A 12,710-nucleotide genomic window follows, 5' to 3' on the forward strand; every position below is an offset into this window, starting at 1 on the left:
CAGTCGACGTTTCGGGCTGAAACCCTTGGGCAAGCATTTGTGTATATTATTTTAAATGGGTGAGTATTCTCTGTCCATAGCCTGAAAGCAGCTTAAACAGATTACGTTTGTGAAGTTTGTTGACTGAAGTTTCTACCCTTGTAAATAGATCTGGTACATTTTCACACAGGGGAAACTGTTCTGAAATTAGCTAGTAAATAAATGAAATAACGCTTCTTGCAAAGAGCTGTGCTTCAACTCACTTTGAAAGCTGACTTTCAAATCCTCTTGTTGAAGCTTCTGATACTTGGGTGGTCGGCCGATTCTGGTAAAAAGATTAATAGCAGAAAATTAAAGGAAGACTGATTAAGATCGCCTAGTATTACGATTCTGTTTGGTTTACAATGGGATGGATCACACAGATCTTTACCAACTGTTCCGATCACAGAATGCTTTTGATATTGATTTGAATACTGGATTTCCAAGTGACCAGATTTTTAACAGGTAGTGTTAGAGTCCAATCGCAAAGCTGAGTCACAGTTAGATTTTCCTGTATTATTTTAGATTATTGCTAATTAGTCCCTGCTTCAGATTCAAGCTAGTGCAAAGGCCAGTGCCACACTCGTGTTTGCAAATGGAGTTTAAAGGAAATAGATGTTGGAGACAAAATGGAATGCTTTTGTTTTGCTTTAGCTTACTTCTCTGATAACTACAAAATCCTGCAAAAGGTAGTGGATTTGGCCCAGTACGTCGCGGGTAAAGCTCTCCCAACCATTGAGCACATCTACATGAATTGCTGTCGTAGGAAAGCAGCGTCCATCATCAGAGATCCTCACCACCCAGGCAATGCTCTTTTCTTGCTGCTGCCATCAGGTAGAAGGTACAAGAACCTCAGGACCCACACCACCAGGTTCAAGAACAGTTACTACCTCTCAACCGTCAGGCTCTAGAACAAAAGTGGATGACTACACTCATCTATTGAGGTGTTCCCACAACCAATGGTCTCACTTTAAAGGCTCTTTATCTTGATATTTCACGCTTTTGTTATTTATTACTATTTATTTATATTTGCATTTGTACAGTTTGTTGTCTTCAATGCTCTTGCTCTTTCACAGTTGCTATTCTATAGATTTCCTGAGTATGCCTGCAGGAAAAAGAATCTCAGGGTTGTATGTGGTGACATGTATGTACTCTGATAATAAATCTTACTTTGAACTTTTGATTTATAATTGCTTTATATTTTTTAGTTAATGTTAAAGTATTTTTTTCTTTAATTATTTATTTCAAGTTTAAATAGGTGGCTTTTAAAACCTATTAAAATCAATTAAAACATTTACTGCTTGCAAAGTTATGCAGCAACTTTGAAGGCTGCCAGGGTTGTTTTAGGCTGAGGACCCTCTGTGGAACACTGCCTCTGACCTTCTTGCCAGTAAAGATTGGTGAGATTAGACTGAAAGAGTTCAGTCATGCTTGTCTGCAGACAGTGGGACAGGCTGAGGTACCAGCAGCCAAAGCACTTTGATTTGGCTCCTGGGTGTAAATGTATTAATGCCTGTGCATGGAATCAATATGGGGACAGGAAAAAAAGTTAACATCCTGTACATTATCTGAAACAGAATATCTGAGACTAAGCCACAATGAGATGCACCATGAAAGTGGGAAAGACCAAAGATCCAAAAAGTAAGCCTCTGTATTATTAAGTATATGAATTATATATGACCAAATTTGTTTAATATTGTTATTAGGATGGTTTATTAATCTTACATTTTTATCCAGCTCATTATGCATAAGAAGCTAATGTGATTTCCTCAAGTAAATTTCTGATCATTTCTCTGAAATACTTTATTGTTCTGACATGTTTGAATATGTTTTTCCTGAATTTGGCTATAAGGCTCTGCAGGATGTTTATTTTTTACTTTTAAATAAATATACCAATTTTTCATAACACTCCAGTTTAAAAAATGTGTGTGTTGGCAGTTTTCAGAAGTACAACAAACAGTTTAAAATGGGTTAGGGGCTAAGACATCCAAAAAGCAGAAGTTCCGCTGCAAGTTAACACAACAGTTCAAATGTGTTAACTTCTTTTATATCAGTCTAAAATATACTGTACCTGCACTTTCAAATAGAAGAAAATTAAGAACTGAGTACATTTATTACCTAACAGCACTGTGGGTGTACCTACACCTCAGGGACTGCAGTGGTTCAAGAAGGCAGCTCATCACCACCTTCTCAAGGGCAACTGAGATGGGCAATAAATGCTGGCTTAGCTGGTGATGCCCACATCACGTAAATGAATTTTTAAAAGATTATTAAATATTATATTAGGCAAAAGTTACTTTTAAAATACCAGTAACTATGCAAATCTGCTAATCATATTCTGCATTAAAACTGACAGGGTATTTCCTTTTTAAAATCCATTTGTAATTTCAATGTGTGTAATTATTTTATATGTTTCTTATATTTATAATAAATTTGAAATAAATTTCCTTTTCGATTTCTTATTGTTGTAAGAAAAACATACATAGTGAATCAGGGACTAGTGGAGAAGTGCCATAGCTCAAACAATCATTGGTTTAGACTTTGTAATGTTGGTGAAAATGAAATTGTATTGTTTATAGTCATTAAGGTGGGAAACTATAAAGTGTCTGCAGTGTTTATCTGTATTTAAATACACAAGTCCAGATTTTGTTGGTCACTCCTCTTCCTCCCTTGGCATAAGTTTCTTGAGTATTATCTGCAGAAGTCAGAAAGCTGATTAAAATTTGAGGTACATTGAATGATGCGTTACTTTCCCGGAAAATTTCTGTTTTTTTTAATGGGATGTAAATGCATTTTACTGGTTACAAAGCCATTTACTTCTACTTAGCAATTTAAAAATATATACTTTTCTCTGCAAGATTATAACTCAAATTAACAAAATAATAATGTTATTTTATTTCACATGGTCAATTTATGTCCATAGTATTACACTTCTGCTTGTTTTTATTATGAATGCTTTCCAATCTTTATTTCACTCCAGTCAAGGTACTAGAATTTGAATTCAATATTGTGCTTTTTACCTCCTGGTTTGCCATCAGTGAGAATTCTTCAATGTGAATGGCCTCTCAGTCAGTCTGTTGACATCACTGTCCTAAACAACAGGGACACTCAACTACGACCCATATCAGAAGAGAATAGATTCACACCATACAGAGAATGCTAAAATTTAAAGGACAGTATCAAATCAAGCATGGTGATATTAGTAATTTGCTGTTGTATCCACAGAGCCGTGCCTGTCACGGCTCAGCACTGCCCCCACCTGGTCAGAAGGCACACCACATGCCAGTCAACATTTCACCCCCCTAACTAATCAATGCACACTTAACCATTGACCACCTTAATTGGATTAACTCATCTAGCACCAAGCCGTTGGCCCCCTGGTGAATCACCTGGGCTGGACCCACCAGCCCCCTGACCTATAAAGGGTGCTACATGTGCTTGGCTCGCTCTCTTTTTGCCATCCTCGAGGGACCACCTGCTTCACTCCAGGCTGAAGACTGCAATACAGCGCTGGAAACATGTGGTGAGCTGTGCATTGAATAGGGTTGTGGGATCATTTATTGTTCTCCCTGTAGCAGAGAGCCGTGCCTTCCTGTAGTCAAGGGGTGGCTGGTATCGTAGTTACTTTTCCCTTGCTTGTATGTGTATCTGTACTTTGTCCCCACACCATTTTCCCGTGTATTGTACTGCCAACACGACTTTTCCCACGCTCGTCAATTCTAAGCACGTTTGTGCGAATATTGTAGCCGCTTATGTTGTTCCCAAGCTCTTCTCCCCTTGTAAATAAACTCCTTATTAATAAAACTGTGTGTCCAGAACCCTTGCCTTCGAGACCCAAAGAATCTGTTTCATTTCCATCACAACAACTGTAGTGTGTTGGCATGACATACAACAAAAAAACAACATTCAACTATTAAAAGAAATAAGAATTATAAACAATAAGTTATAGGTTAAAGTAGGGGTATGGAATACAATATGTATAATACATAAGTATCAGCATGTATATACAATGTAAACAGCATTATAAAAAGTAGTTCAAAGTGTTACATTGCAGCACAGTGACTGAGGTACTAGATAGAGAGGGGTGGGGGTATCTAACCAGAATGGTTGATCAGATTAACTGTCTGGAGGAAGAAACTTTTACGGTCATATGACGTTTTTGTTTTAATAGTCCTATAGCAATTTCCAGAAGAGAGCTTTTGGAAAAGGCTGGGTTGCTGGGTGGGTAGTTTCTGCAATATTTCCTGCCCACATCTTTGTCCTGGATACATACAAGTCCTACAGTGATGATAGACTGCAGCCAAAGATCTTTTCTGCTGACCTGACAATTTGCTGTAGTTTTCATATATTGCGAGAGGATGCTGTACCAAACCAGGATGCCCTCTATGATAGTAGTGAGGAATTGCACCAGTATGCTCTAAGGAAGATGATTTCAGTCAGGCCTAAATATAATAAGTATATGATTGCTATTCTTTTGCTAAGAGACATGCATTGCAATGCAAAGTTATCTTCCTACTGACAACAGATTAACAGAATGTAAACCACTTTAAAATATTTGCATTTCCCCTTAAAAGTGTTAAATTACTTTCTCCCTTATTTTAGAATGGAAAAGGCACTAGAAGGATGGAGAAAGTAATGTCAAACTACCTTAACTACATATTGTTGTTTGTTTTCATTGGTTAACAACATTAACCACTGTTACCTCCCATGATGTCTTGATTTCTTTCTTCGCCCAAATGACAAAAGATTTCTTTTTCGAGATGATCCTTCACCGTTTGACAATTCTAACTTCATTTTTGCTTGATTCTTTTCAGCCAGTGGGCAGCCTGATAAACGATGATGAGCAATGAACTTTCCAGTAACATGTCCTGACCCATCGCAACCCGGAGTAGGGCACTTCCTGAGCACAAGACAATGAAATTCTGTCACATCGCTGAATGAATCCATTTCTGTAAATCTGGTTGTAATATTAATGGAAAGACAAATTCAAGATATACAATAGGAAGGTACAACAAAGAAAATATCTCTCTCTTGTATGATAGTTCAGACAAATTTTGTCAATTCTGCTTCTAGCATAATGTAAGAAAAAAGGTAGATATCGCAAATAAACATGAACTGTAATTATAAGATCAATACGCAAAACATCCCTCAACTTTGATGTTATGCTAAAATATCAAATCTAAATTTTAGTAAATAAATAATTAGATAACATCAACAATCTTCATATTTTTGAAGAATTATATGAACTCATTAGTTACAAGAATGGTGACTGAATCTCAGATGAGTTCAAATAACCCCCACTAAAAATAGGAAGATAGTTGATGTTACGTGCTCAGAGTTGGCCCATAGGGCAATTTGGAGAAGGTCTGATTCAACTTATATGATGCAGAAGGAGGAATTTTATGGCTGAGTCAGTAGTTATTCTGCACAGATGCAAGTGCCCTGCATTGCAAATATATTAAACCCCCTTTTAGGAGTGGGCACAAACTAATGTCCGGTGATGCAAAGGCTGCAGTGGTACTAGCAAGCCAAAGGCAGCTGGCTACAATGGACAGATTCTCCTCTGTTGTACTAGCAGAGCTTTGGTCCAAGATAAACAATTTCTAATATGTTATTGTTAAAGGTCTGATCTGGTTTTCCGGTTATGGATTCATCCAACTTGGTTACATAATCCGCGCAAAGACAGTCTTGATTATTCTAGCCTGAATGTTCCATCGGTCAAATTAACATTCACTAAAATGGAAAATGGCTGAGTTTCCTTTTTGATCAGCGATAAGAAACGGTTGGGACAACATTCCACATTGGCAACACATACATTTCACACCATAAACCAAGTTGGTTGGATACCGATACCTACTGTATGATAACACTTTTGGAGTTATACTTTTATTTTCAAAATCTTAGAGGCAATTATTCTTGGTTATACCTTGAATAGCTTCCAGTCTCATAAGAAACATATACCGGAACTTGGCTTTATCAAACTTCTATTGATCTTTGCCAATTAGGTCAAATATCATCTGAATCAGTTTCCCAAAACAAACATGGACAATACACAAGAAACTGGAGGAACCTAACAGGTCAGGCAGCATCTATGGCAGGAAGTGGTCAGATGATGTTTTGAGTTGGGACTTCCACAGATGCTGCCTGACCTGCTGAATTTCTCCAAATTCTTGTGTGTTGCAACAGATTCCAGCATCCGCAGTCTCTTGTGTCTCCTGTCTATATTTGTTTCCTGATGTTTTGAGGCTCTTAACTGCATCAAAGGCAGAGTTGGTGCTTAATTGGATAATTTCCAAAATAGATGTGACAATCATGGTGCATTATTAATCCCAGCCAATAGCAAATGATGCAGAAACATACCAACTTTATGATATCTGCTTATTTAGAAGACTGTTGTACATAGCCAACATTAACTTCAGTTATTGTTTCAGCAGGAGACTGAATTTCAAGAATGTCTCCTAACACTTTTTGCTGAAATTCAAAGCAACTGCATGTGCTGAAAATCTAAAACAAAAACAGAGATTACCGGAAATACTCAGCAAGTCAGAAGCACTTCATTTGAACTGAAAAGGAGGCAAAAGAAAAAGGATGACAGAGGGGGATTGTCTCTGTTAAGGTGAAACTGGGGATATCTGGTCAATGAGTGAATGGGAGCATAGACAAAATAATGTGGAGGCTGCATTCTGAGCACTTAAGACTGTCTGGCATTCTTCATAGATTCCTGGCAGTCCTTGACGCATACCTTTAAGGAAACCATCCAGCTTCATTTCCTTGCAATAAATAAATATATTTGGGACATTTAAGAAACACTTAGAAAGCACACAGATGAGAGAAAAATGGAGGGCTGTGTGGGGTGGGGGGAGGGTTAGATTGATCTTGGAGGAGGTTAAAAGAACAGCACAACATCATAGTTTGAAGGGTTGTACTGTTTGATATTCTATGTGCGAAATATGCTATACAGCGAAGTTACTGCTTTGTACTTATCACCCTGTTTCAGAAAGAAAGCACAATGTGAAAATGCAACATAATGAACAATAAAAGATTTTTATTGCTACTTCTTTTTCTTGATTATTATGGATGCTCGCAGATAATAATCAAACTAATAATAGTAATAATCAACCTAATGCTCGCAGATAATAATCAAGCAGAATAAAGAGTGTAAAGGTAGTAAGGTAGAAGGGCTAAGGTGTGTGTACTTCAATGCAAGAAGCATCAGGAACAAAGGTGATGAACTGAGAGCTTGGATACATACATGGAATTATGATGTAGTGGCCATTACGGAGACTTGGCTGGCACCAGGGCAGGAATGGATTCTCAATATTCCTGGGTTTCAGTGCTTTAAAAGGGATACAGAGGGGGGGAAAGGGGAGGAGGGGTGGCATTACTGGTCAGGGATACCATTACAGCTGCAGAAAGGGTGAGTAATGTAGCAGGATCCTCTTTTGAGTCAGTATGGGTGGAAGTCAGGAACAGGAAGGGGGCAGTTACTCTATTGGGGGTATTCTATAGGCCCCCTGGTAGCAGCAGAGATACCAAGGAGCAGATTGGGAGGCAGATTTTGGAAAGGTGCAAAAATAACAGGATTGTTATCATGGGTGACTTTAACTTCCCTAATATTGATTGGCAATTGTTTAGTTCCAAGGGTTTAGATGGGGCAGAGTTTGTTAAGTGTGTCCAGGATGGATTCCTGTCACAGTATGTTGACAGGCCGACTAGGGGGAATGCCATACTAGATCTAGTGTTAGGTAACGAACCGGGTCAGGTCACGGATCTGTCAGTGGGTGAGCATCTGGGGGACAGTGACCACCGCTCCCTGGCCTTTAGCATTATCATGGAGAAGAATAGAATCAGAGAGGACAGGAAAATTTTTAATTCGGGAAGGGCAAATTATAAGGCTATAAGGCTGGAACTTGCAGGTGTGAAGTGGGATGATGTTTTTGCAGGGAAATGCACTATGGATATGTGGTTGATGTTTAAGGATCTCTTGCAGGATGTTAGGGATAAATTTGTCCTGGTGAGGAAGATAAAGAATGGTAGGGTGAAGGAACCATGGGTGACAAGTGAAGTGGAAAATCTAGTCAGGTGGAAGAAGGCAGCATACATGAGGTTTAGGAAGCAAGGATCAGATGGGTCTATTGAGGAATATAAGGTAGCAAGAAAGAAGCTTAAGAAGGGGCTGAGAAGAGCAAGAAGGGGGCATGAGAGGGCCTTGGCGAGTAGGGTAAAGGAAAACCCCAAGGCATTCTTCAATTATGTGAACAACAAAAGGATGACAGGAGTAAAGGTAGGACCGATTAGAGATAAAAGTGGGAAGATGTGCCTGGAGGCTGTGGAAGTGAGCGAGGTCCTCAATGAATACCTCTCTTCGGTATTCACCAATGAGAGGGAACTTGATGACGGTGAAGACAATATGAGTGAGGTTGATGTTCTGGAGCATTTTGATATTAAGGGAGAGGAGGTGTTGGAGTTGTTAAAATACATTAGGACGGATAAGTCCCCGGGCCTGACAGAATATTCCCCAGGCTGCTCCACGAGGCGAGGGAAGAGATTGCTGAGCCTCAGGCTAGGATCTTTATGTCCTCGTTGTCCACAGGAATGGTACTGGAGGATTGGAGGGAGGCAAATGTTGTCCCCTTGTTCAAAAAATGTAGTAGGGATAGTCCGGGTTATTACAGACCAGTGAGCCTTACGTCTGTGGTGGGAAAGCTGTTGGAAAAGATTCTTAGAGATAGGATCTATGGGCATTTAGAGAGTCATGGTCTGATCAGGGACAGTCAGTCTGGCTTTGTGAAGGGCAGATCGTGCCTAACAAGCCTGATAGAGTTCTTTGAGAAGGTGACCAGGCATATAGATGAGGGTAGTGCAGTGGATGTGATCAACATGGATTTTAGTAAAGCATTTGACAAGGTTCCACATGGTAGGCTTATTCAGAAAGTCAGAAGGCATGGGATCCAGGGAAGTTTGGCCAGGTGGATTCAGAATTGGCTTGCCTGCAGAAGGCAGAGGGTCATGGTGGAGGGAGTACATTCAAATTGGAGGGTTGTGACTAGTGGTGTCCCACAAGGATCTGTTCTGGGACCTCTACTTTCTGTGATTTTTATTAACAACCTGGATGTGGGGGTTGAAGGGAGGGCTGGCAAGTTTGCAGATGACACAAAGGTTGGTGGTGTTGTAGATAGTGTAGAGGATTGTCGAAGATTGCAGAGAGACATCGATAGGATGCAGAAGTGGGCTGAGCAGCGGCAGAAGGAGTTCAACCCGGAGAAGTGTGAGGTGGTACACTTTGGAAGGACAAACTCCAAGGCAGGGTACAAAGTAAATGGCAGGACACTTGGTAGTGTGGAGGAGCAGAGGGATCTGGGGGTACATGTCGACAGATCCCTGAAAGTTGCCTCACAGGTAGATAGGGTAGTTAAGAAAGCTTATGAGGTGTTAGCTTTCAAGTCGAGGGATAGAGTTTAAGAGACGCGAGTAATGATGCAGCTCTATAAAACTCTAGTTAGGCTACACTTGGAGTACTGTGTCCAGTTCTGGTCGTCTCACTATAGGAAGGGTGTGGAAGCATTGGAAAGGGTACAGAGGAGATTTACCAGGATGCTGCCTGGTTTAGAGAGTATAGATTATGATCAGAGATTAAGGGAGGTAGGGCTTTACTCTTTGGAGAGAAGGGAGATGAGAGGAGACATGATAGAGGTGTACAAGATATTAAGAGGAATAGACAGAGTGGACAGCCAGCGCCTCTTCCCCAGGGCACCACTGCTCAGTACAAGAGGACATGGTTTTAAGTTAAGGGGAGGGAAGTTCAAGGGGGAAAGTAGAGGAAGGTTTTTCACTCAGAGAGTGGTTGGTGTGTGGAATGCACTGCCCGAGTCAGTGGTGGAGGTAGACACACTAGTGAAGTTTAAGAGACTACTAGACAGGTATATGGAGGAATTTAAGGTGGGGGGTTATAAGGGAGGCAGGGTTTGAGGGTCAGCACAACATTGTGGGCTGAAGGGCCTGTACTGTACTGTACTATTCTATGTTCTATGTTCTAATACCCAACCTGATAAACATATAAGCCAGTGCAGGTATCAAGAACTGTCATCCTTAAGTGCAGTACTGAACAGTTCAGAACCAGAAATAGAACACAGAAATGTCACCACCTATGGGATCCAGATACACACTGGAAAGATGGGGTGTGAGCCATGAGTCAAGCCCCACGAACTGGATGCAGTGTGGTATGAAGTTAAATAACCTCAACAAATGGTCAAGATAAAAGCATATCATCAAATGCTATCAGATCCCTATCATTCACTTTATCAATAATCCCCAATAAACACAAATCAAACAAGTGCTCTATCATATATTTGCATACTTAGAATTGCTTCAAAATAATTGCTTACAATTCTTCAAAATGCAAAGCCTCAAGGCAGCGGCATCCACCATTAAGAAACATCATCTGCAACATGCTTCTCATTACTACCATCTGGAAGGGGGTACAGAAATCTGAAGACACACACTCAAAATTTTAGGAACATCATCTTCTCTTTCACCATTCTGAAAGGACCATGAACTTGTGAACACTACCTCATTTTTTGCTCTCTTGTCGCACTAATTATTTTAAAAATATTTCTTATTGTAATTTTCATAGTTACTTATACTACTTTTTTATGTACTGTACTTTCCTGCTCCCATAACACGACAAATTAAATGACATATATTAGTGATAATTGACCTGGTTCCAATCTGGCTGCAAGTCTCACATTACTATCTCAGCGCTTTCATATTTTTAACCATAGCAATTATTCAATCAAGCAGGGGTGACATTCCCCAACTCCCTCCACCCTTTCTTGAAGAACAAAGTGGTGCATAAATACAAGAATGCGACAAGGGACCGTTGGACTACATGACCCTACACTAAAGGCCCTCTCCTCCCCACACCATCTCACTCTGACTCATTTTCTTTCCTCCAGTCCTGACAAAGAGTCTTGGCTCGAAACATTGACTGTATTCTTTTCCATAGATCCTACCTGGCTTGCTGAGTTCCTCCAGCATTTTGTGTGTTTTGCTTGGATTTCCAGTATCTGCAGATTTTCTCTTGTTTGTAATTGGACTAATGGCAAAGGTATTTTTGCCCAAACTGAAGTGGCTGTGACTGGCAGCAGGCCTTAGATTATATTAATTCCACATCCAGCAATCTCTTCTAATTTATATCCCAGAGATGGTGCATGAATGCATCACTTATTTCCAGTCCTGTGTCCCTCACTACAACCCTCGAAGGTTCCTCCTTTCAGATAGCAACAAATTTCAATGTGGCTGGGAGGTGGTAGGAGAGCAAAGAAGAAAATGCTTAGTCACAAGATTTAGCACCAGCTCAAATGCACAATTTTGAGCTCCAGTAGTCTGAGATGAAGGCAAGTAGGAAGAACTGTGCAGGGAACTGCACCTAGAGGGTGTGGTCACACACGTTTCCTGCTCTAAACCACGCACAGGAGCATTTCAGTACAGCAGGAATGATTCCTGGAGATTTGAAGTTCCACAACTAACCTGCGTACGGTTTGCAAAGAGCCAACCACTCAAGCCAGCAAAGGATGAACCCAATCATAATCTAATATACCCTGGCAATCCATACTCTTCTGGCAATCAGAAGCAGAAATCAACCAAAGGGTCATATAACCCATGGTTATGGATAACTCTGTTCAAAGGAGTTGTTGGATGTTACAGGAACGTAACTGCAGAAGTGTCAATCAACTGTTAAGGTAGGTCAATGTGTGGCAGATTTTCTGTGGTGCAGGTATCTATGATAGGTTTATGGAATTCAACTCTGTCAAAGTCGAATTTATTTCCAAATGCACAGATGCAATGAAAAGCTTACTTGCACAGCAGCATCATAGACACATAGCATAATATAACAGCATTCACAAGTAATACATAAGTTAAACATACCTTGTACAATTAGGTCAAAAACTAAGTCCATTTTAGTGCAAAGTGATGAGTGTAACACACAGAAAATGCTGGGGAAACTCAGCAGGTCAGGCGGCATCTATGGAAATTAATAAACAGTTTATCTTGGGCTGAGGCACTTCTTCAGGACTGGAAAAGAAAGGGGGGAAGATGCCAAAATGAACAGGTGGGGGGAGGGGAAGGAGGCTAGCTGGTAGGTGATAGGCAAAGCCAGGTGGGTGAGAAAGGTAAATGGCAGAATAAGGAATCTTATAGGACAGGAGAGTGGATCATAGGAGAAAGGGAAAAAAGAGGGCACCAGGTGGAAGTGATAGGTGAGGTGAGGTGGGGTAAGAGGCAAGAGTGAGGAATAGAAGAAAACGGGATGGAGAGGGAAAATATTCTTTACCAGAAGGAGAAATCAATGTTCATGCCAACAGTTTGGAGGCTACCTAGATGGAATATGAGGAGCTACCCCTTCATCCTGAGAGTGGCCTCATCATGGCTAAAAAGGAGGCCCTGGATCAACACGTCGGAATGGGAATGGAAATAAGATTAAAATGGTTGGCCCCCAGGAAATGTTGCTTTTGGTGAATGGAGTGGAACTGCTCCCCCAATTTATATTGGGCCTCACCAATGGAGAGGAGACCACACCAGGGGACACCAGATACAATAGATGACCCTAACAGATTTGCAGGTGAAGTGTTGCCTCACATGGAGGGACCGTTTGGGGACCTGATTGAGGTAAAAGGGCAAGTGTGGAATTT

At 40.5% G+C, this 12,710-nt stretch overlaps 1 protein-coding gene across 1 annotated transcript in view; it reads right to left on the bottom strand.

Moving 5' to 3' along the window:
- Positions 1–12,710, bottom strand: part of l3mbtl1 (L3MBTL histone methyl-lysine binding protein 1) — a 92,474-nt gene that overhangs the window by 8,922 nt on the left and 70,842 nt on the right. The window contains exons 19-20 of the mRNA XM_059981197.1: positions 4,721–4,918; positions 243–304 (exon numbers count right to left, since the gene is read on the bottom strand). Coding sequence (XP_059837180.1) covers positions 243–304; positions 4,721–4,918 — 260 coding nt within the window. The remainder of the gene's footprint in view (positions 1–242; positions 305–4,720; positions 4,919–12,710) is intronic.

Source organism: Hypanus sabinus, chromosome 9, assembly GCF_030144855.1.
Source record: "Hypanus sabinus isolate sHypSab1 chromosome 9, sHypSab1.hap1, whole genome shotgun sequence".
NCBI lineage: Eukaryota > Metazoa > Chordata > Chondrichthyes > Myliobatiformes > Dasyatidae > Hypanus > Hypanus sabinus.